Here is a 22,784-nt window from a genome sequence, read left to right on the forward strand (position 1 = left end):
GGAAAGAAATCATAAAGATCAGAGCAGAAATAAATGAAATAGAGATTCAAAAACAATACAAAAGATCAATGAAACTGAGAGCTGTCTCTTTGAAAAAATAAATAAACCTTTAGCCAGATTCATCACGGAAAAAAAAGAGAGGCTCCAAATCAATAAAATCAGAAATGAAAAAGGAGAAGTTATAACCAACACCACAAAGGACCATAAGAGATTCCTACACACAATTAAACAGCAAAAAATGAACAATCTAGAATAAATGGATAATTTCCCAATACTGAATCAAGAAAAAATAAAAAATACAAAACAGATCAGTTACCAGTAGTGAAACTGAATCAGTAATTAGAAAAACTCCCAACAAACAGAAGTCCAGGACCAGATATATGGGTTCACAGGTGAATTCTACCAAATGTTTATCGAAGAGTTAACACCTATCCTTCTGAAACTATTTCAAAAACCTGCAGAAGAAGGGACACTTCCCAACTCATTCTACAAGGCCAGCATCACCCTGATCCAAAATCAGACAAAGATACCACAAAAAAGAAAACTGCAGGCCAATATCACTGATGAACGCAGATGCAAAAATCCTCAAGAAGATATTAGCAAACAAAATCCAGCAATACATTAGTGATCATTACCAGGTGGGATTTACCCCGGGAATAGTTACAAATAGTTACAAATAGTTACAATTTGAAGAATAAAAATCATATGATCATCTCAATGGATGTGAAAAAAACTTGTGACAGATTTCAACATTATTTATGATAAAAACTCTCAACAAAAGGGACATAGACGGAATATACCTTAATGTAATAAAGGCTACATATGACAAACCCACAGCTAACACAATACTCAACAGTGAAAATCTGAAAGCTTTTCCTCTAAGATCAGGAATAGGAAAAGATTACCATTCTTGCCACATTTCTTCAGTTTAATATTGGAACTCCTAGCCACAACAATCATACAAAAACAATCAGGAAAGAAATGAAAGGAATCCAAATTGGAAAGGAAGTACTAAAACTGTCACTCTTTGCAGAAGACATGATACCATACACAGAAAATCCTAAAGATGCCACCAAAATAAAACTACTAAACTACTAAAATCGTATCAGTTCAGTCAAGTTGCAGGATACAGAATTAATATACAGAAATCTGTTGAGTTTCTATACACTAAGAGTGAACTACCAAAGAGTGAATCCACACTTATATGGCAATTAATTTACAACAAAGGAGGTAACAGTAAAGGGTGAAAAAGACGGCCTCTTCAAAAAATGGTGTTAGGAAAACTGAACTGCTACATGTAAAAGAATCAAACTAGACTTTCCCACATTATGTATAATAATAAATTCAAAATGGATTAAAGACTTAAATGTAAGACCTGAAACCATAAAACTTCTTGAAGAAAATACAGGCAGTATACTCTTTGATATTGGCCTTAATAATATTTTGGGGAGTATGTTTCCTCAGACAAGGGAAACAAAAACAAATGGGACTATGTCAAACCAGAAAGCTTTTGCACAGTAAAGGAAATTATCAACAAAATGAAAAGGCTACCTACTGAACAGGAGAAGACATTGGAAAATGAGAAATCCAATTAGGGGTTAATAACCAAAATACATGAATAACTCATACAGTTCAACCACAAAAAAAGCAAACACCTTGATTATAAAAGAGAGGACTTGAGTAGACATTTTTTTTCAAAGAAGACATACAGACAGCTATCAGACACATGAAAAGATGCTCCACATCACTAATTGTCAGGGAAATTAAAATCAAAACCACAATGAGATATTGCCTCACACCTGCAAGACTGTCTATTATCAAAAAGACAACAAATAACAAGTGTTGGTGAGAATGTGATGAAAAGGGAATCCTCATGCACTGTTAGGGAAGGTAAACTGGTGCAGCCACTACGGAGAACAGTATAGAGATTCTTCAAAAAATTAAAAACAGGTTACCATGTGACCCAGCAATTCCACTCCTCCAGGTTATTTATCCAAAGAAAATGAAAACACTAATTAGAAAAGATGCATGCATCCCTGTGTTCATTGCAGCAGAGCTAAGATATGGAAGGAACGTAACTGCCAATCACTAGATGAATAGATAAAGATGTGTGTGTGTGTGTGTGTGTGTGTCTAGCTATCTGCCTATAATGGAATATTAGTCATAAGAAAGAGTGAATTTTTGTCATCGGTGACAATGTGAATAGTCCTAGGGGTTTGTTATGTAAGTGAAAAAAGTCAGAGAAAGACCAATACTATACGATTATATAGAATAGTATAATTCTATTCTATTCTATTTAGTAGAATCTAAAAAACAAGCCAAATGAACAAACGTAACAAAATAGAAACAGAGCACAGATATGGAGAATAAACAGGTGGTTGCCAGAGAGGAAGGGTTCTAGGGTAGGAGAGAAATAGGTGAGAGGGATTGAGAGGAACAAACTTTCAGTTGCAAAATAAATGAGTCAGGGGATGAAATGTATTGTGCGGAATATAGTTATTAACACCTAAAATCTTTGTATGGGGATGGATTATAACAAGACTTAAGGTGCTGACTTCTTTGAAATGTATAGAAATACTGAATCACTATACTGTATAATGGGAACTAACAGTGTTTTAGGTCAAATATGCTTCAAAACAAATGAACACAGAGAAACAGAGATCAGATTTGTGGTTACCAGAGGCAGGGGAAGAGTGAAGGGGAGTTTGATAAACGCAGTCAAAATATACCAACTTCCAGTTATAAGATAAATAAGTACTATGGATATAATATACAACAAGATAAACATAATCAGTGCCACTGTATGTTACATATGAAAGTTGTGAAGACAGTATATGCTAATAGTTCTCATTACAAGCAAAAAAACCTTTATTCTACTTCTTTAATTATGTATCTATATGAAAAGATGGATGTTCACTAAATTTATTGTGGTAATCATTTCTTGATGTATGCAAGTCAAATCATTACACAATACACCTTAAAGTGATGTATATCAATTATACCTGAAAACTGGAAGAAAAACATAATCACATTCATTTAACTATGCAATTTGCAAACCCAATAAATGTCAGGTAAAGCACTCTACAGGTCCACTAAGATAATCAAGGCTCTTCCTAAACAAATCTTACATATTTCATAGCAACATTAGAATATTATACCACATGGAGTTCTTGACTTTAGAAATAGTTTTTAAATTTCAGAATGCACATCTAATAAAGAGCTGGAAAAAAGGACCTATGCTGACTTGAGTCTAGGGTATTTTTTGCTGTTAGGTGTCCAGGTCCCAAATCCTGAGAAGGAGAACATCTTTCAAATAATTGCTCAAACCAAATGGACCTGGCCCAACGCAATTGTTACTCTACAGTCACACATCCTAAAAATGTAAATTAGAAACCAACATGGTTCATCAGAAGGCAGAGGGACTTGGTTTCTCTCTTTTCCTGGCATTGGTGGGGCTTTCCCTACCCCTGCCCTTATCAATGGCTATCTTAAGCTGTGATGTGATTTAGCAGAAGAGCTAAGAACCATGTGATTTAAGTTTTCAGACCTCCCACTGCCTATGACAGGGGATGGTAATTTATTTCATACACTTGGTAACTGAGAAAGGAGAAGACTGTTTATGTATACTAGAAGGAACAAAAATGAAAGGATTTAAAACAAAAAGTATGGAAAATTAAAACATTAATTCCTTGCTCCTAACCAATGTTTTGTTAGGATAGAGGGCGACAAAAATGATATAAAAAGATGGAAAGTAAAATTTCCTAGGAAAATGTACAGTGATTAAGCTTGTTGGTGGATAACTGATGCTGAAAACCTTTTTCTACTCTTGGAAACCACAGGGTTTACTCTCCAAAATCTTAATTTTCCACATGAAGCATAATTTATCTTAGGTATTTCTTGGTTTGTGCAAAATTTTCTCTACTATAAAAGCAAGTTCCTATTATAGGACGATGGGAACAGTTATCAAATATTCTCAAAACTGCTACTTTTTATAGAGGATTAAACTATTAAAAAAAAAACCCACTACAGCATAAGCGTTCCAATTCATTTGCAAGCAGTACTTAATCAGAGCAATTTTTTTGTATTACAGAAATTGCTAGACAACATTCCCTGTAACCAAGGAAACAGAACTACAACTAAATTAACAAGGAGATCTATATGGTGCAGTGAGATGGAGTCACATTTTAGATTAAGTGTGTTAATATATTTAAGTGCTCACCCATATCCAGAACGTATCAAATGCTTGATAATGAAAGTTAATAGCAGCAATGACTTAGATGGTAGCTAGCCTTATTGTGCTGATCATTTCAGAATGTATAGAAATGCTGAATGTAGTATACTTGAAACTAATATAATTGGTGTATGCCAATTACACTTCAATAAAAAAGAGCAACAGCTAACATTTAAGTTGACATAGGACTATGAATTTCAAAGTTTCTATAAATCTTTCACAAACAGAAAGTATGTGTGTGTGTATTCATGAATGTGCATGAAAACAACCTACAGACGTGCCCCACCTAGATTAACTAACAAGCAAAAGGTAATATGGGTCACAAATACTGCTTACAGTATGCTGCTGCTGCTACTAAGTCGCTTCAGTCGTGTCCGACTCTATGCGACCCCATAGACGGCAGCCCACCAGGCTCCCCCGTCCCTGCGATTCTCCAGGCAAGAACACTGGAGTGGGTTGCCATTTCCTTCTCCAATGCATGAAAGTGAAAAGTGAAAGTGAAGTCGCTCAGCCGTGTCCGACTCTCAACGACCCCATGGACTGCAGCCTACCAGGCTCCTCCGTCCATGGGATTTTCCAGGCAAGAGTACTGGAGTGGGGTGCTATCACCTTCTCCAGCTGATAGTATAGCTATTAATAATATTCACATGTAAACAAAGTCATGTGGTCACATAATATTGATGAGCCTTCAAGAGTGTGTTAATAAATTTCTATTAAGTCTATTAATTCTAAGAAAATCCTAGGAGTAATTCTGTATTTCTCAAAAAGTAGAAATTTTACTTCAAGCATTTACAATAAGAAATTAGCCATTTCCCACTTCTAGGATGCACAGAAATACAACACACACACTCAGTTGTTTGTACAGAGGGATGCCTTTATTATGAAGAAAAAAACACTCTCCCTATTATGAGGAGAAAGATAGGGATTTTAAAAACGCTCTGTATTCTTTCAGTCAAAGACGATCATTATTGGCCAGCAGAATGCCACATGTAATATGCACTATTTAAATTAAATTTATAAAATATGAATGTGGTAAATTTGGTTCACACCAACAAAAGTACTATCCTTTACAATATGTCCCATAAATTGGCAATATTTATCAGTACTCAGAACCCTTAACGAGAAATTTGTAAACACTTCGTGTGGACACATCATTAGAAAATGAAATTCTCTTACTATCATTATGGCCAGATAAGAACATACAGATTTCTCAAGAGGCAGGTCAGGTGGTCTAGTATTCCCATTTCTTTAAGAATTTTCCAGACTTTGTTGTGGTCCACACAGTCAAAGGCTTTGGCATAGTCAATAAAGCAGAACAAAACATATTTGTTATAATTTAGAATCCTCTTCAAATATCACTGTGTATCTATGGAACAAATGCAAATTCAAGGTAACTATGGGGCCTTTCAGGTAAGCTCAGTGGTGATGAATCTGCCTACTAAGCAGGAGATGCAGGTTCAATCCCTGGGTTGGGAAGATCCCCTGGAGAAGGAAATGGCAACCCACGTCAGTATTCTTGCCTGGGAAATCCCATGGACAGAGGAGCCTAGTGGGCCACAGTGCACAGGATCACAGAAGAGTTGGACACAACTTGGCAACTAAACAGTAGCAGCAAAGGTGACTATTATCTCTCAATTTCATATTATACTAGTTTACTTGAATTTATTAAGACTTAGGAGTTTTACTATTTGCTTGAGAACTAGAGAATTTATTTATTAGTATTTTCCTCCCCAGCTGACTTTTCTATTGCTATGAAAATAGCTATAGATATTTTGTTGAGACAAAAGACTAATGCTGTCTAACCATCAGGTCCCAAGCCAACACTATGATATACTATAATGTGCTTTGTATTAATTATGAATAACTGTTTCTTCTGAGCCAGCAAGTTGGAAAAGGTTTTCCTTATTCCTCAAGGATGAAAAAAGCCCACAGCTTGGCCAACAGAAACAGGCTGAATTTCAGACCTCTTGCCCTGCCTTTGAGAAAGACAGACTGCAGATCCACACTGCACAGCCCTAGCTAAACCATACTCATCTGCTTTCTTCTATATCCACTGATACCTCAACGTTTCAATCATCAATAGCTATTCATTCCTAACAAGCAAGAAATGAAGTGTGTTATAATAAAATTGGCTATTATAACTTATTTCTCATAGTATTGTGGGTCTTAGCAAAAAGTACTGAGAGATGAATATGAATAAAAATGTTGGGAATTCCCTGGTGGTCCAGTATTTAGAACTCTGTGCTTCCACTGCAGAGGACAGGGGTTCAGTCCTTGGTTGGGGAATAAAGGTCCCACATGCAGTGTGGTGTGGCCAAATGTTTTTAAAATGTTACAGTACAATTTAAAAATATCTCACCTAGAGTTATTCTTTTTATTATTCCTTTGGTGTAAAACAAACAAACCAAACAAAAAGGACACAATTTCTCTTCAGTTTGACACTGGAGAATATGGTGAAAGGAGACAGTTAACAATATCACTATTTACTTACTAAAGTTTCTGAATCACTAAACCACTATGCTTGATAAGCTCTAAAAATTACAAAGTCTCAAATACCTACTGATTTAATTAGTTGAGAAAATTAGAGTTAATACATTCATATAATACTGAAAAAAATTTTGTATAACCCCACAAATTTATAATTAACATTAAATTTTAAATTATAAAAGTTCTATAAAAGCCATTCATATGAATTTTATGACAGAGAAAGTCTGATTTAAGGATACAGATTTGAAGCATTCTTTAATACATAAGAAAACATAATATGTTGTATAAAATACTGGGGCAACGAAAATAAGATATAAGTTGAAATAAACATTTCAAAAAGATGAAGGTCAGAATGAGAAAGCGTAAGGACCAGAAGGCCCTTATAGTACTTATCGCTGATTCATGTTGTGTAGCAGCAACTAACAGCAATGTAAAGCAATTATACTACAATTTAAAAAAAAATACCATGAACACTTGAATACGGTTCTTAAAAAAGAAGGCCCTTTATAAAACTAATTCAACAATATTTTCCTTTACAAACAGAGATTTAATAAAGTTAAGTGATGTTGAGACTTTTTATTTTAAAAAATGACAGCTGTCGGCTTAGGAGTTGAACATTTTAACAAGGGAGAAGTTTGAAGCATTTAAATGGAAAAGCACCAATATTTTAAATGCTCATCTACATAGTCAGCAACTTTATTTCACAACTAGTTACTTTCATCTTGTTACCAAAAAACTTGGAAATAAAATATAATATTAAATAAACATATAATTTAATAATATATAATATTTAATTTAATTATTATTATAATTTAATAATATAATATATTATATAAATATAATATTTAATACCTAATTTATTAAATAAAATAAAATATAAAATAAAATAAAATATAGCAGGTACTTCTGATATCACTCTGCCAATGTTTACCAAGCTCACCCAAGGATTATTTAATTACCTATGGAATGAAGCTTCATTTCATGTTGCAATTTAACATTAATTAAGGACTCTGATTCTGAAATGATGTATTGAATTATAGTTCTTGTCTGCTAGTGATATAATACTATGTTTGGGAGAAAAGATAACCTCAAGACATGATTTTTATTGCCTTATTTTTGAACCCAACCTAGCCATCTTATTTTAACATTCCTTTTCTATAAATCCCAATTCCTCAAAATGCTCTTTTAACCAGCTTTGTCATCTTACTGGTTTCCTCATCAGCCACTTAATGTCTTTTACCAGTGTTGTTTCTCAACCCCCACAGCTTTACTGAGGTATAACTGATGTACAAAAATTGTACATATTTAAGATGCACAGTGTAATAATTTGTTATACATATACATTATGAGAAGATGACCACAATCAAACTAACACATCCATCATCTCACATAGTTCCTGTGTTTTTGTAGTTGGAATACTTAAGGTTACTCTTTTAGCAAGTTTCAAATATACAACACAGTATTATTAACTATAGTAACCGTACTGTACACTAGATCTCCAGAACTTCTTTAGCTTACAACTGCCCTTTTGTACCGTTTGACCAACATCTTCCCATTCCATGCCCTGCCCTCCATTGCTCAACAACAACTCTACTTTCTGCATCTATGAGTTTGACTTTTTTAAGATTCCACATATAAGTGAGATTATACATATTTGCCTTTCTGTGTCTGGCATATTTATTCACTTGGCACAATGTCCTTTATGTCATCCATATTGTCACACATAGGAGGATTTCCTTCTTTTTAAAAGGCTGAATAATATTCCACTGAATGTATACAACATGTTTTCCTTACCCTTTCATCTGCTGACAAACACAAGTTATTTTTTTATCTTGGCTATTGTGGCTAATGCTGCAATGAACATGGGAGTGCAGATATCCATCCATCTAGAAGTGAGATTGGTGAATAATGTAATAGTTCTATTTACATTGTTTTGAGGAACTTCTACTCCACTCTTTTCCACAATGGGTGTACCAATTTACATTCCCACCAATAGTGTATAATGATTCCCTTTCTCCACACCCTCAACAGACACTTCTCTCTTCTCTTACTAATAATAGTCATGCTAACAAGTGTGGGGTGTTATTTCTGGTTCTGATTTCCATTTTCCTGATGATTAATGACATTTAACACCTTCTCATATACCTGTTAACCATCTGCACATCTTCTATGGAAATGTCCATTTATGTCCTTTGCCCATTTTAAAATCAAGGTATTTGGGTTCTTTTTTTATTTCTAGCAAATATTTTCTTCCATTCCATAGGTTGCATTTTCATTCTGTTGATTGTTTCCTTTGCTGTGTAGAGGCTTTCTAGCTTGAATGTAGTCTCACTTGCTTATTTTTGCTTTTGTTGCCTGTGTTTTTGGTGGCAAACTAAAAAATTCATTGCTAAGATCAATGTCTAGGAGGTTTTTCCCTATGTTTTCTCCTAGGATTTATGGTTTCAGGTTTTGTATTTGTTTTAATCCATTTGAGTTAATTTTTGTGTATGATGGAAGATAAGCTTCCAATTTTATTATTTTGCACATGGATATCTAGCCTTGTCAATGCCATGTATTACAGAGACTATCTGTTTCCTGTTGTGTGTTCTTGGCAACCCGGTGAAAGGTGAGCTAACTGACTACGCATGAGTTTATTTCTGGGCTAGGCTCTCTACTCTCTTGTTCCTGTTTTGTTCTGGTCGAGATGTCTGCTTTCATTCCAGTACCATTCTGTTTTGGTTACTATAGCTTTGTAATTTAGGTTGATTTCAGGAAGTTTGATATAGCCAGCCTTGTTTTTCTTTCTCAAGAGTTCCTGGCTATGTGGGGTCTTTTTTGGTCTATATGAATGACAGATTTTTTTTTTTCCTATTTACAGGAAAATGCCATTACAGTTTTTCTACAGACTGCAGTGATTCTGTAGATCACTTTGGGTAGTATGGACATTTTAACAGTATTAATTCTTCTAGTCCATGAACAAAGGATATATCTCCATTTATTTGGAGATATTTATTATATCTCCATTTGTTATATCTTCAATTTCTTTCATCAATGGTTTATAGTTTTCAGTGTAGAGGCTTTTCATCTCCTTGGTTAAGTCTATTGCTAAGTATTGGGTTGGCCAAAAAGTTCATTTGGGTTGTTAGAGAAAAATCCAATCAAACTTTTTGGCCAATTCAATATTTTATTCTTCTTGATGCTACTATAAATGGAATTATTTTCTTCATTTCTTTTTCAGATAGTTTATTGTTAGTGTATAGAAATGCAGTTGATTTTTATACATAAATTTTGATTCCCAAACTTTACTGAATTCATTTATTAGTTCTAACAGTTTTTTGGTGGCATCTTTTGGGTTTCTACATGTAAGATCATGTCATCTGCAGAGACAATTTTATTTCTTCCTTTCCTATTTGGATGCAGAGACGATTTTATTTCTTGCTTTCCGATTTGGATGCTTTTTATTTCTTTTTCTTCACTAATTGCTCTGGCTTAGATTTACAGTACTATGTTGGATAGAACTCAAGAGAGTAGGCATCCTTGTCTTATTCTTAATCTTAGAGGAAAATGTTACAGCTTTTCATCATTTAGAATCATGTTAGCTGTGGACATGTCATGCTATGCTATGCTAAGTCACTTCAGTCGTGTCCAACTCTGTGTGACCCCAGAGATGGCAGCACACCAGGCTCCCCCATCCCTGGGATTCTCCAGGCAAGAACACTGGAGTGGGTTGCCATTTCCTTCTCCAATGCATGCAAGTGAAAAGAGAAAGTGAAGTTGCTCAGTCGTGTCCGACTCCTATCGACCCCATGGACTGCAGCCCACTAGGCTCCTCCATCCATGGGATTTTCCAGGCAAGTGTACTGGAGTGGGGTGCCATTGCCTTCTCTGGACATGTCATATATACCCTTTATTATGTTGAGATACATTCCTTCTCTACCTAATTTGTTGACAGTTTTATCATGAAAGGTTGTTGAACTCTGTTAAAGTACTTTTTCTGCAACTATTGAGATCATCATATGATTTTCATCCTTTATTCTACCACGTGGTGTGTATCACTAGCAACTGTCAAACCATCCTTGCATTCCAAGGAGAAACTCACTTGATCATAGTGTATGATCCTTTTAATGGGCTGCTGAATTCAGTTTGTAATATTTTGTGAAGGATTTTTGTAGTTTTATGTTCATCAGGAATGATGGCCTGTTATTTTCTTTTCTTATAGTGTGTGTATCTGGCTTTGGTATGAGTGTAAAACTAGCTTCAAAAAAGTAAAGGTTGGAAGTATTCCCTCTTTTCAATTTTTTGGGAAGAATTTGAGTAGGACTGGCATTAATTTCTGTTTAAATGTTTGGTAGAATTCACTCATGAAGCTATATGATCAAGGGTTTTTCTTTGTTGGGAGGTTTTTGATTTCTGCTTCAATTTCCTTATTCAGGTAAGTCTGTTCAGATTTTCTATTTCTTCTTGACTGTCAGTTGTATGTTTGTTGGTCAGTTGTATCTTGGTCAGCTGTATGTTTCTAGGAATTTATCCATTTCTTTTATGTTATCCAATCATGGCATATAATTGCTCACAACAATCTCTTATGACTCTTTGCATTTTTATGGTATCAGCTATGATGTTTCCTCTTTCATTTATAATTTTAGTTTGGGTCACTGCCCTTTTTTCTTATTTAGTCTAGCCGAATGTAATTTTGGGCTGCCCAGGTGATTCAGTGGTAAAGAATCCACCTGGTAGTGAAGGAGAAACAGGAGATGTTGGTTTGATCTCTGGGTCAAGAAGATTCCCTGGAGTAGGAAATGGCAACCCATTCCAGTATTCTCACCTGGAAAATTCCACTGACAGAGAAGCCTGGTGGGCTACAGTCCTTGGGGTTGCAAAGAGTCAAATACAACTGAGTGTGCACACGCGCAAAAGTAATTTTATCTTTTCAAAAAACCAACTCAGTTTTGTTGATCTTTTCTAACGTCTTTCTGGTCTCTATTTCATTTATTTCTGCTCTAATCTTTATTATTTCCTTCCTTCTGCTATCTTTGGGCTAAGTTTGTTCTTTACCTAATTCCATGAGATGTAAAGCTAGATTGTTAGAGATCTTTTTTTCTTAATGGAGGCATTTAGCACTATAAACTTCCCTCTTAGTATTGCTTTTGCAGCATCAGGTAAGTTTTGATATACTGTGTTTCCATTTTCTTTTGTTTCAAGGTTCTTTAAAATTTCTTTTTAATTTCTTCTTTGACCCATTGGTTGGCCATATGTTATAAAATCTCCATGTATTTGTGAATTTTCAAAGTTTTGTTATGTTACTGATTTCTAGTTTTATACCACTGAAGATCAGGAATAATACTTGATATGACTTCAATTTTCTTCATCAAAATTTTTTTCTTGTCCCAACATTCTCCACCCTGAAGAATTTTCTATGTGCAATTGAGGAGAAAGTATATTTGGCTCCATTGAAAGAAATTTTCTGTATATGTCTGTAGGTTCATTTGGGGTAAGCTGTTATTCAAGTTTTCTATTTCATAACTGACTTTCCATCTGGATGACCTATCTATTGCTGTTGAAAGTGGCATACTGAAGCCCCCTACTATTACTGTATGGCTGTCTATTTCCTCCTTCAGTTCTGTTAATATTTGCTTCACATATTTAGGCATTTTGATGTTTATATCCTCTTAGCTGCAATTCATGGGGTCGCAAAGAATCGGACGCGACTGAACTGAACTGAATGAATTATTGTTGTTAAGTTGCTCAGTTGTATTCGACTCTTTGTGACCCCATGGACTGCAGGACGCCAGGCCTCCCTGTCCATTACCAACTAGCGGAGCCTACCCAAACTCATGTCCATTGAGTCAGTGATGCCATCCAACCATCTCATCCTCTGTTGTCCCCTTCTCCTCCCGCCTTCAATCTTTCCCAGCATCAGGGTCTTTTCTAATGAGTCAGTCTTCGCATCCGGTGGCCAAAGTACTGGAGCTTCAGCTGCAGCATCAGTCCTTTCAATGAATATTTAGGAATGATTTCCTTTACAATTGACCAGTTTGGTCTCCTTGCAATCCAAGGGACTCTCAAGAGTTTCTCCAACACCACGGTTCAAGAGCATCAATTCTTTGGCACTCAGCCTTCTTTATGGTCTAACTCTCACATCCATACATGACTACGGGAAAAACCATAGCCTTGACTATATGGACCATTGTAGGCAAAGGTCTCTGCTTTTTAATATGCTGTCTAGGTTTGTCAGAGCTTTTCTTCCAAGAAGCAAGTGTCTTAATGAATTGATTTTATCATTATATGCTGATAGCCTTACCAGGATTCCCTTGTATAGAAGAAACTGCTTTTCTTTTGTTGTTTTCAAATTTTTCTCTTTGTCTTTGACTTATGACAATTGGATTATATACTGTGTCTTAGGTAATATTCTTTGGGTTGATGTTGCTTGGAGACTTTGGAATTTCATGAATTTAAATGTCCATATCTCTCTCATGATTTAGGAAGTTTTCAGCCACTATTTTGGGCTTCCCTGGTAGCTCAGTTGGTAAAGAATCTGCGTGCAATGCAGAAGACCTTGATTCGACTCCTGGGTTGGGAAAATACCCTGGAGATGGGAATGGCAACCCACTCTTGCCTGAAGAATCCCATGGACAGAAGAGCCTGGCAGGCTACTGTCCATGGGGTTGCAAAAGTCCGACACAACTTAGCAATTAAACCATCACCACCACCAGCCACTATTTCTTTAAATAAGCGTTCCTTCTGAAATGGCAACACACTCCAATACTCTTGCCTGGAAAATACCATGAACAGAAGAGCCTGGTAGGCTACAGTCCATGGGGTCACAAAGAGTCAGACATGACTGAGTGACTTCACTTTCTTTCTCTCTTCCTTTCTGAGACTTCTACAATGCATATCTTCATTCATTTTACGATGTCCCATAGGTCCTGTATGCATCCTCTTTTTTCCCTTTTTATTCCTTTAATTGGCTATTTTCTAATGACCTATCTTTGAGTTTGTGGATTTTTACTCTGTCTGATTCAGTCTTCTGTTGAAGCTCTCTACAGAGTTTTTCTTTTCAATTCAGTCACTGTATTCTATTTCATTCAGAATTTGCTTTGTTCTCTTTTATAGTTTCTATTTTCTTACTTCATGTATCGTTTTCCTGATTTTGTTTTCTTGCCTGCTGTGTTTCCTTGAATCTCACTGAGCTACTTTAGGATGATTATTTTGAATTCATTAGCAGACAATCTAGATTTCTTTAGGGTAAGTTACTGAGCTTTATTAGTTTCCTTTGGCAGTGTCATGGAGTTTTTCTTTGCCTGATACTTTGTATTTCATGTAGCCTTGTGATGGTGCCTGTGCATTTGAAGGAAAAACACCTCTTCCTGTTTTTAAACACTAATTTTGGCAGGTGAAGATCTTCTCCTGTGAGGTCCCTGGGGTGATGATATTGCCTCTGGGATTGCAGTTGAATGGGGTTGGGGCAAGTTCATGTGGCTATTCCTGGGTCTGCTGTAGTGCCCATGTTGGTGGGCCTGTTACCAGGGTCTTAGGTGGGTGCGGATCCTGCCTCCTGGTCCCTGAGTGGACAGGACTGCCTTCACAACCTTGGTTAGTAGGGCTGGAACTAGAACAAGGGTCCACTTTAGGGTCTTCAGTAGAGTTCAGGGGTGGTGGGCTTGTTACCAAGTGCATGTTTGGGTGTAGCTCCTACTAGGTCTCTGGGCTGGGAAGGACTAGCCCTGGACTGTAGCTAAGTGGGGCTGAATCAAGTCTGATATTTGCTTGAAGGTCCAAAGTTGGGACCAGGGTCTGTAGGCCTGCCCTTATGGGTATGGATAAGTCTGTCTCCCACAGAGTCCCCAGGTGGGCAGGACAGCTTCCTGACTGTAACTGGAAGGGGCTGAGCCTAGTCACAAGGCTTCTTTAGGGTCTGAGGTTGGACTAAGGTCACTGGGCCTGTCTCTAAGTGCACAGACAGGTATGTCTCCTGGTAGATCTCTGGGCAGGCGAGACTGCTCCTGGACCAAGACTGAGAGAGGCTGGAGCTCGGTCACAGGCAGTTTCAGGGTCCACAGCTGAGACCAAGGTCAGCAGGCCTGTTACCTAATGCACGGGTGTGTATGGTTCCAGTCCCTTAGCAGATGTTGCTTGTGGCAGGATCATGGCCAAAGAGGACTGTAACAAGTCCACAGGGACATGGCAGTGTTTCTAGGTCTGTTGCCAGGACCAAGGTTGATGAGCCTCCTACATGGACCTGCCTTCTCAAATCAAGCCTTCTTGATCTTGGGCTTTGCAACCTCTTTCCTGGATCCCAAAGCACCCACAAAGGCACTTTTGTCTGTGGATGGCTGTCAAATGATTACTTCTGTGGGGAGGTATGATGGGACACCTACTATTTGACCATCTTGCTTACGTCATTCCCTCAGTGTTATTTCTATAGTTGTATGAGCCATTTTCAAACTTAAAAAAAATTTTTACTTTGATAGTTTGATGTGGTAGAGTAAGGTATTTAATACCAACTCTGTGAAACTTTAAGAATGAAGCAATAACCAACTTAATTTTATATTAGCATTAAGTATCCTTTTAAATCAAATATGTATAGAAGTGTAATTTTTTCCGAGATCCATGCCATACTTACATGTGATTGCTCTTAACAAGTTTAGTATAGACCTTTTCTGGCACAAATAAGAATCTATCCCAGATTTCCAATTGCATGAAATCAAATTCAATATGAATAAAACCAATTCAGATCTAAAGAAATCAACTAGGGAGACTGCACTTGAACCAAATTTAAAAAGCTGCCTTTCAATTACTAAAAATAATCAGGATTTGAAAATAGCTAAGAAAAAATACTCCCACTGTTTCAACTTTAATAATAAAACTATGTGATTACTTGAATATTTTAATTGTATTATGGGTACTTTGGGGGCTTCCTAGGTGGCTCAGTGGTAAAGACTTCGCCTTTCAATGAAGGAGACACAGGAGACATGGGTTCCATTCCTGGGTTGAGAAGATCCTCTGGAGGAGGAAATGGCAACCCACTCCAGTATTCTTGCCTGGAGAATCCCATGGACAGAGGAGCCTGGAGGACTATACTCCACGAGGCTGGGAAGAGTCGGACATGACTGAGCAACAGAGCACATGCACATAACGCATACGGGTACCTTTTGTCTCTCAATTTTTTTGGTCTCTCTTCCAACGTATATTTTAATCAATCAATGCCATTTTCAGCATTTTCTCCCCCAGTTTCTAGCACCATTTTGGATAATCAGAAGGAAAGAAGAACAACTATAACCTGAATGGCAACAGCTAAATAGAAAAATGGCACAGCTGTCTGATTCCACTCACCTCCCCACGCAGTGGCGCCTCCTGAAGGTGGTGCTGGTGCTGGTGCTGCTGCTGCTGCCCCTGCAGGGGAGAAGTCTGGCTGGAGGTCCAGGAGATCGCTAGACGGTTTTGAAGTGCTGAAAGGCAAATATCATTTTACAATCAGATTTTTGAATTTTAAATATAAAGATGTTTTTTAAATAAAGACTTAGGCAGAAAACATCACAGATTTTGGATATTTTAAATCCAGCAAGAGAATAATATTTGTGAAAGTACAGCAGTAAAACATATGTTCCTCTATACCAAGAGTTGGCCAACTACCTCTGTCAAGGGCCAGATGCTAAGCATCTTAGTTTTGTGGGCTAGACAGCCTCTGTCACTACTTGACTCTGCCAGTGCAGCATGAAAAAGACACAGTGTGTAAACAAACAAACATGCCCTGTTGCAATAAAAATTTATTTACAAAGACAGTGGGCTAGATCTGATCTATGGGTCATTGTGTGCCAACTCCTGCTCCACAAATAACAAAGTTAAATCATACCTCAAGCAATGGCTTACTCAGCGAATCACAGAGCAGAAAGAAAAGGGAAAATCTAAATGCCTCAAAGTAAGGGAGAATTTTAAACATGTTATGTCTACTGAGTAGTATCTGAAATGCTGATTATGAGGACTCTGACAAAAGGAAACATGCTCTAAATATTAAAGAGAATTATTGGTAATTTTTTCCTTTTCTCTATTTCCTAAAATTTTTTGTATTTTTTTTTTTGTGTCATGGTAAATAATTCTCATCTTGAAAAGAAGAATTTATTTATAAACCAAAGAACACTAAAATGAATAATCACTGCTGCTGCTGCTGCTGCTAAATCGCTTCAGTCATGTCCGACTCTGTGCGACCCCATAGATGGCAGCCCACCAGGCTCCCCGGTCCCTGCGATTCTCCAGGCAAGAACACTGGAGTGGGTTGCCACTTCCTTCTCCAACGCATGAAAGTGAAAAGTGAAAGTGAAGTCGCTCAGTCGTGTCCTACTCTTAGCGACCCCATGGACACCAGCCCACCAGGCTCCTCCGTCCATGAGATTTTCCAGGCAAGAGTACTGGAGTGGGGTGCCATTGCCTTCTCCAGAATAATCACTATTGTATCTTTTTTCTACATTAAACTGCAACATATTAAGTTGGTCTGTAAGAGGCCTCATCCATAAATAATTCCATATTTTTTCACTCTTACTCAGATGGGGCTATGCTTTCCAAAGCTCTTTCATCTACAGAAGTTCCAAGGAAGAGCCTAGAGCTTTGCTATTCAAAGTACACTCTCCAAGCTAACAGCGTCTTGGGACCTTGTTAGAAATGCAAAGTCCCAGGCTTACCCCATATCTACTATATCAGAGTCTTCATTGTACTGTGACCCCAGGTGTTCACTGTCCATTCAGGTTTAAGGAGCACTGGCTTAAAGGCTGCAAGATCAGGTACTAAGCCATCAGGGTCCAGGTTCCCCAACCCTCTTTATAAATAGCAGTCAATCCCTATCTTTTTTACATATTAGATTTGCAAGTAATATTCTTTGAAACTTGCCTAGTTTTGATATCTATTTTATAAGTACAACTGGTTTAAGAGCCAGAATAGGGAAACATTTATTATTAAGACCTGAATCAAAGCTTTTATAAGAAGCAATTTATCTTGGTATAGAGGCAGAAAGGACTTGGCCTTTCCAAGCCTGTGATTATAAAACTAGAATTAAGTGAGTGGAGACCAACAGGCATAGTTTACATGGATACGTTATGTGGATTTATTGCTCAGTTCAAAATTCAAGTCTCCACAAGTACAGAGCATTCATAATCAGAGTCACAGATACTATAAGATGGGACCAGAATCATCTCAAGGCAAAAGAACCAAAACAAAGAGTTGACCTAAAATTAATACCTGAGGAAGCCTCTCTTAGTTGGGGCTTCCTTTTAGGCACCTCAGAGATTTCATACAACACACAGTCATCCCCATCTTTCTCACCAGTATTCTGACTTTTAGGTGCTATATAAGCAATTAGGAGCATCCTGACAGTTTCTTCCTACAAGTGGAGTTTGAGTTCCTATATGTACCACCTACTCGACCTACAACTGCATTTCACTTCACTTCATTTCATTTTATAGCACTTCAAGACAGCCTTTAAATTTCACAAAAGAAGAAATGAATTTCAGAAAACACTGTCCATATCATCCACTTCAGAAGAACCTGAAACGTGTGCATCTTTCTTCCACTTTCTTTCCCAAATATCTGAACAAGGCAATTCCCAGAGCTTAGGTCTTACTTACACCTTGAGAGGTACAAACTTATATAACTGTATAAGGTTAGAACTAACTCTATGTACCTGAAAACAACCCAAAATAGCATACATTCACTAGAATAACATTTCATTTTGTGAAGTCATTTGGGTTCAATACATAAAAATAAAATGAAAACCTAGCCAAAATATTAATAAACAGTTTGCTGCATTCTCATGAACTAACCTGACTGGTACAGCTGCCGATGCAGTTGCAAACAAATCAACCGGAGGCGATGTGTCAATAGTTTTAGCTGGTGTAGAATTAGGCGACGTAACAGTTGTGGCTGGAGAAGACTGAAAGGGAAGAGGCACAGCACGCTCTGGTCAAATCTGAATCTACATGACACAAGGCGACAGGCCCCCCACTCTGCAGACCTATGCCATTTGGTAGCTCCTCATGGGAGGAAAAAACTCAAGAAAATTTCAAATTGAGAATTATAATAAATAATCAATAGTGGACAAAATATGTTTCAAATATTACAAGTTATATGTAATTTATATAGAATTATGACAAAGTATTTGTCCTTACCCAGCAATGACTTCTACGCATATATTTCTAATCGAAGCCAAATTATAAATTAGGAGCTTGGGATTAACAAATATACACTACTATATGTAAAACAGACAAACAAGGTCCTACTGAATATGTATAGCATGGTGAACTACATTTAACATCTGGTAATAACCTATAATGGAAAAGGAAACTGAAAAAGAATTAACACACATATATAAAACTGAATCACTTTGCTGACAATCATAAACTACTACCACATTGTAAATCAACTATACTTCAATTTAAAAAAATAAAATGAAGGCCAAACATATTTCCTAAACAAAAAATTGGTGGGAAAGATCTTGCTACCTGCAAAAATGAAAAAAAAAAAATCAATTGCAATGACTGCTTTAAAACCCAGGTCATTCTTTTCTGCATCTTAAACAGACTTCATGCAAAGTCTTCTCAGATGCCTGTAACATCTAGAAATCTAACTTAAAAAATAGTTCAAAAACAGCAGAGAACTATCCCCAAACAAGATTCAAGTCACTGACAACTTGAGAACAGACCTTCACTAATGTGAAAAGATAAAATTTAAAAAGTGAAATAAAACCCAACATTTATTGTCCTATGCTGGTTTAAGAAGAGGACCTAATAATCAGCTAATTATTAAAAAAAATAAGATTCTTGTATAGTGTGGATCACAATAAACTGTGGAAAATTCTGAAAGAGATGGGAATACCACACCACCTGATCTGCCTCTTGAGAAACCTATATGCAGGTCAGGAAGCAACAGTTAGAACTGGACATGAAACAACAGACTGGTTCCAAATAGGAAAAGGAGTACGTCAAGGCTGTATATTGTCACCCTGCTTATTTAACTTCTATGCAGAGTACATCATGAGAAACACTGGGCCGGAAGAAGCACAAGCTGGAATCAAGATTGCCAGGAGAAATATCAATAACCTCAGATATGCAGATGACACCACCCTTATGGCAGAAAGTGAAGAGGAACTAAAGAGCCTCTTGATGAAGGTTAAACAGGAGAGTGAAAAAGCTGGCTTAAAGCTCAACATTCAGAAAACTAAGATCATGGCATTTGGTCCCATTGCTTCATGGGAAATAGATGGGGAAACAGTGGAACAGTGTCAGACTTTATTTTTCTGGGCTCCAAAATCACTGCAGATGGTGAATGCAGCCATGAAATTAAAAGACGCTTACTCCTTGGAAGGAAAGTTATGACCAATCTAGATAGCATATTAAAAAGCAGAGACATTACTTTGCCAACAAAGGTCCATCTAGTCAAGGCTATGGTTTTTCCAGTGGTCATGTATGCATATGAGAGTTGGACTGTGAAGAAAGCTGAGCACCGAAGAATTGATGCTTTTGAACTGTGGTGTTGGAGAAGACTCTTGAAAGTCCCTTGGACTGCAAGATCCAACCAGTCCATTCTGAAGGAGATTAGTCCTGGGTGTTCACTGGAAGGACTGATGCTGAAGCTGAAACTCCAATACTTTGGCCACCTCATGTGAAGAGTTGACTCATTGGAAAAGACCCTGATGCTGGGAGGGATTGGAGGCAAAAGGAGTACGGGATGACAGAGGATTAGGTGGCTGGATGGCATCACTGACTCGATGGACATGAATCTGAGTGAACTCCGGGAGTTGGTGATGGACAGGAAGGCCTGGCGTGCTGTGATTCATGGGGTCGCAAAGAGCTGGACACGACTGAGCAACTGAACTGAACTGAACTGTACAGTAACTATCCTAATTCTATTTTCTTTTACTTGGTATATTTAATTTGCCTGTATTCACGAGAGAAAGAAAAATGGATCATCTCAAAACAGTCCACTGATACTCAGTTCTGTAAGTGGAAATGAGACATAACAGCAAGCAAAATGCACAAAGACCAAGATCAAGCAAGGGCCATCAGCCACTGCTAAAACAGGACACTAATTTCAAGCAGACCAAATGTAGGGGAAATTTGAAAAAGAGTAAATTAAGAAAAAGGACTGAGGAGATAAGCAATGTATAGGAGTTTCCAGACTTAAATAGTATCTGTTTAATAGGTCCATATAGTCAAAGCTATGGTTTTTCCAGGAATCATGTACAGATGTTAAGAGTTGGACCATAAAGAAGGCTGTGTGCCAAAGAATTGATGCTTTCAAACTATGGTGTTGGAGAAGACTCTTGAGAGTCCCTTGGACAGCAAGGAGATCAAACCAGTCATTCATAAAGGAAATCAATCCTGTATATTCATAGGGAAGACTGATGCTGAAGCTGAAGTTTCAATACTTTGGCCACCTGATGCAAAGAACTGACTCATTGGGAAAGACCCAGATGAGGAGAAAGATTGAGGTCAGGAGGAAAAGGGGAGAACAGAGGATGAAATGGTTGGATGGCATCACCAACTCAATGGACATAAGTTTGAGCAAACTCTGAAAGATAGTGAAGGACAGGGAAGCCTGGCATGCTGCAGTCCATGGCGTCGCAAAGAGTGGGACACCACTTAGCAACTGAACAACATATAGCTATTTGCCTAAGAATATGCTTCCCAGGTGACTCAGTGGTAAAGAACTGGCCTGCAAATGCAGGAGGCCACAGGAGACAGGTTTGATCCCTGGACCAGGAAGATCCCCTGGAGGAGAAAATTGCAACCTGATCCAGTATTCTTACTTGGGCTTCCCAGGTGGCTCAGTAAAGAATCCACCTGCCAACGCAGGAGACATAAGAGACGCAGGTTCAATCCCTGGGTCAGGAAGATCCCCTGGAGGAGGACATGGCAACCCACTCCAGTATTCTTGCCAGGATAATCTGTGGACAGGGAAGCCTGGCACTGTCCATAGGGTTGCAAAGAGTCAGAAACAACTGAGTGACTGAGTATGGGCACAGGCACTAAGAATATAGCTAATAATTCAAAATCCAAAGATATACAAGTGCCAAGCACTCAGCACTTCCAAATAAGATAAAAGATAAACCCAAGAGCAGTATGAATACTATTGCTCAGAAAGGGTCAACTCAAGCTTTGTTCTTCACCAAAAATTCAAAGTTTCCAAATGGAATGTGAAAGAGTTACAAGGGAATAGAAACAACTGACAAAAATGAATTTGCATGCTGTCCCCTGTGGATACTGACAACTCTGAAATAAATTTGTGGTTTTTGTTTTAACAGACACATGTAAATAAGCTTAGAAAGTGATGTTTAGGAAATACCAAGGAGAATGTACTGACAGCAATGAATCTACCAACAAAAATGCAGAAATGAAGGTCTCCAAAGGCTTATTAAAAACTGCCTTGTAATAATAAGCTCTGAAGAGATGAGGAAGGGAGGAAAACAGAACCAAAATAATCCTGTTATTACAAAAAGAAAACAGTCAAAATTTGATTTGGCCAAAATGCCAAAACAGACCATCCTAAAGGATTCCAGAATTTTACCTCACTCTACTCAGCAGTCCTGTGGCAGAATTCTTTCACAGACATGATTTTAAATCCAGCTGTGTAGCGGGATCACCAGGGAGCTTCAGTTGTTTGTTTGACTGATGGCACTCCCTGAGGAACTCTTAGGCAGATGGCCATGTACTGACAGAGTACAGGGTGTCTGGGGTACCCTGTGCAGTCATAATGCCATCTTTCTTGTCTGTAATAACATTAGTTACATGACAGAAATTCGGCAAAGAGGAAAGAGCACATTTATCACATTTTTGCCTGAAAAATACAATGGCAAATCTACACTACCGACCTATAGAACTAAATCACTCTTGTCACTGACAACCCTAATCTTGTCCTCACAAGACGCTAAAGGAGAAAGGGAGTTGAAGGAGCTATGACCGTTATTACAATACTGTCTAAAATACATGTTTGGAAGGATACCCAATGACGATTGGTTTCTTTACCATCCCAGGTGGTGCTAGTGGTAAAGAACCCACGTATCAGTGCAGATAGACGTTAAGAGACTCAGGTTCAATTCCTG

General features: G+C 37.6%; 1 protein-coding gene across 5 annotated transcripts in view; it reads right to left on the reverse strand.

Moving 5' to 3' along the window:
- SNAP91 (synaptosomal-associated protein, 91kDa) overlaps positions 1-22,784 on the reverse strand; it is a 168,523-nt gene that overhangs the window by 54,242 nt on the left and 91,497 nt on the right. For all 5 annotated transcript variants that reach the window (XM_010861747.1, XM_010861746.1, XM_010861745.1 and 2 more), the window contains exons 11-12: positions 18,508-18,617; positions 16,031-16,146 (exon numbers count right to left, since the gene is read on the reverse strand). In XM_010861747.1, coding sequence (XP_010860049.1) covers positions 16,031-16,146; positions 18,508-18,617 — 226 coding nt within the window. The remainder of the gene's footprint in view (positions 1-16,030; positions 16,147-18,507; positions 18,618-22,784) is intronic.

Source organism: Bison bison, unplaced genomic scaffold (assembly GCF_000754665.1).
Source record: "Bison bison bison isolate TAMUID 2011002044 unplaced genomic scaffold, Bison_UMD1.0 scf7180017864473, whole genome shotgun sequence".
NCBI classification, from domain to species: Eukaryota; Metazoa; Chordata; class Mammalia; order Artiodactyla; family Bovidae; genus Bison; species Bison bison.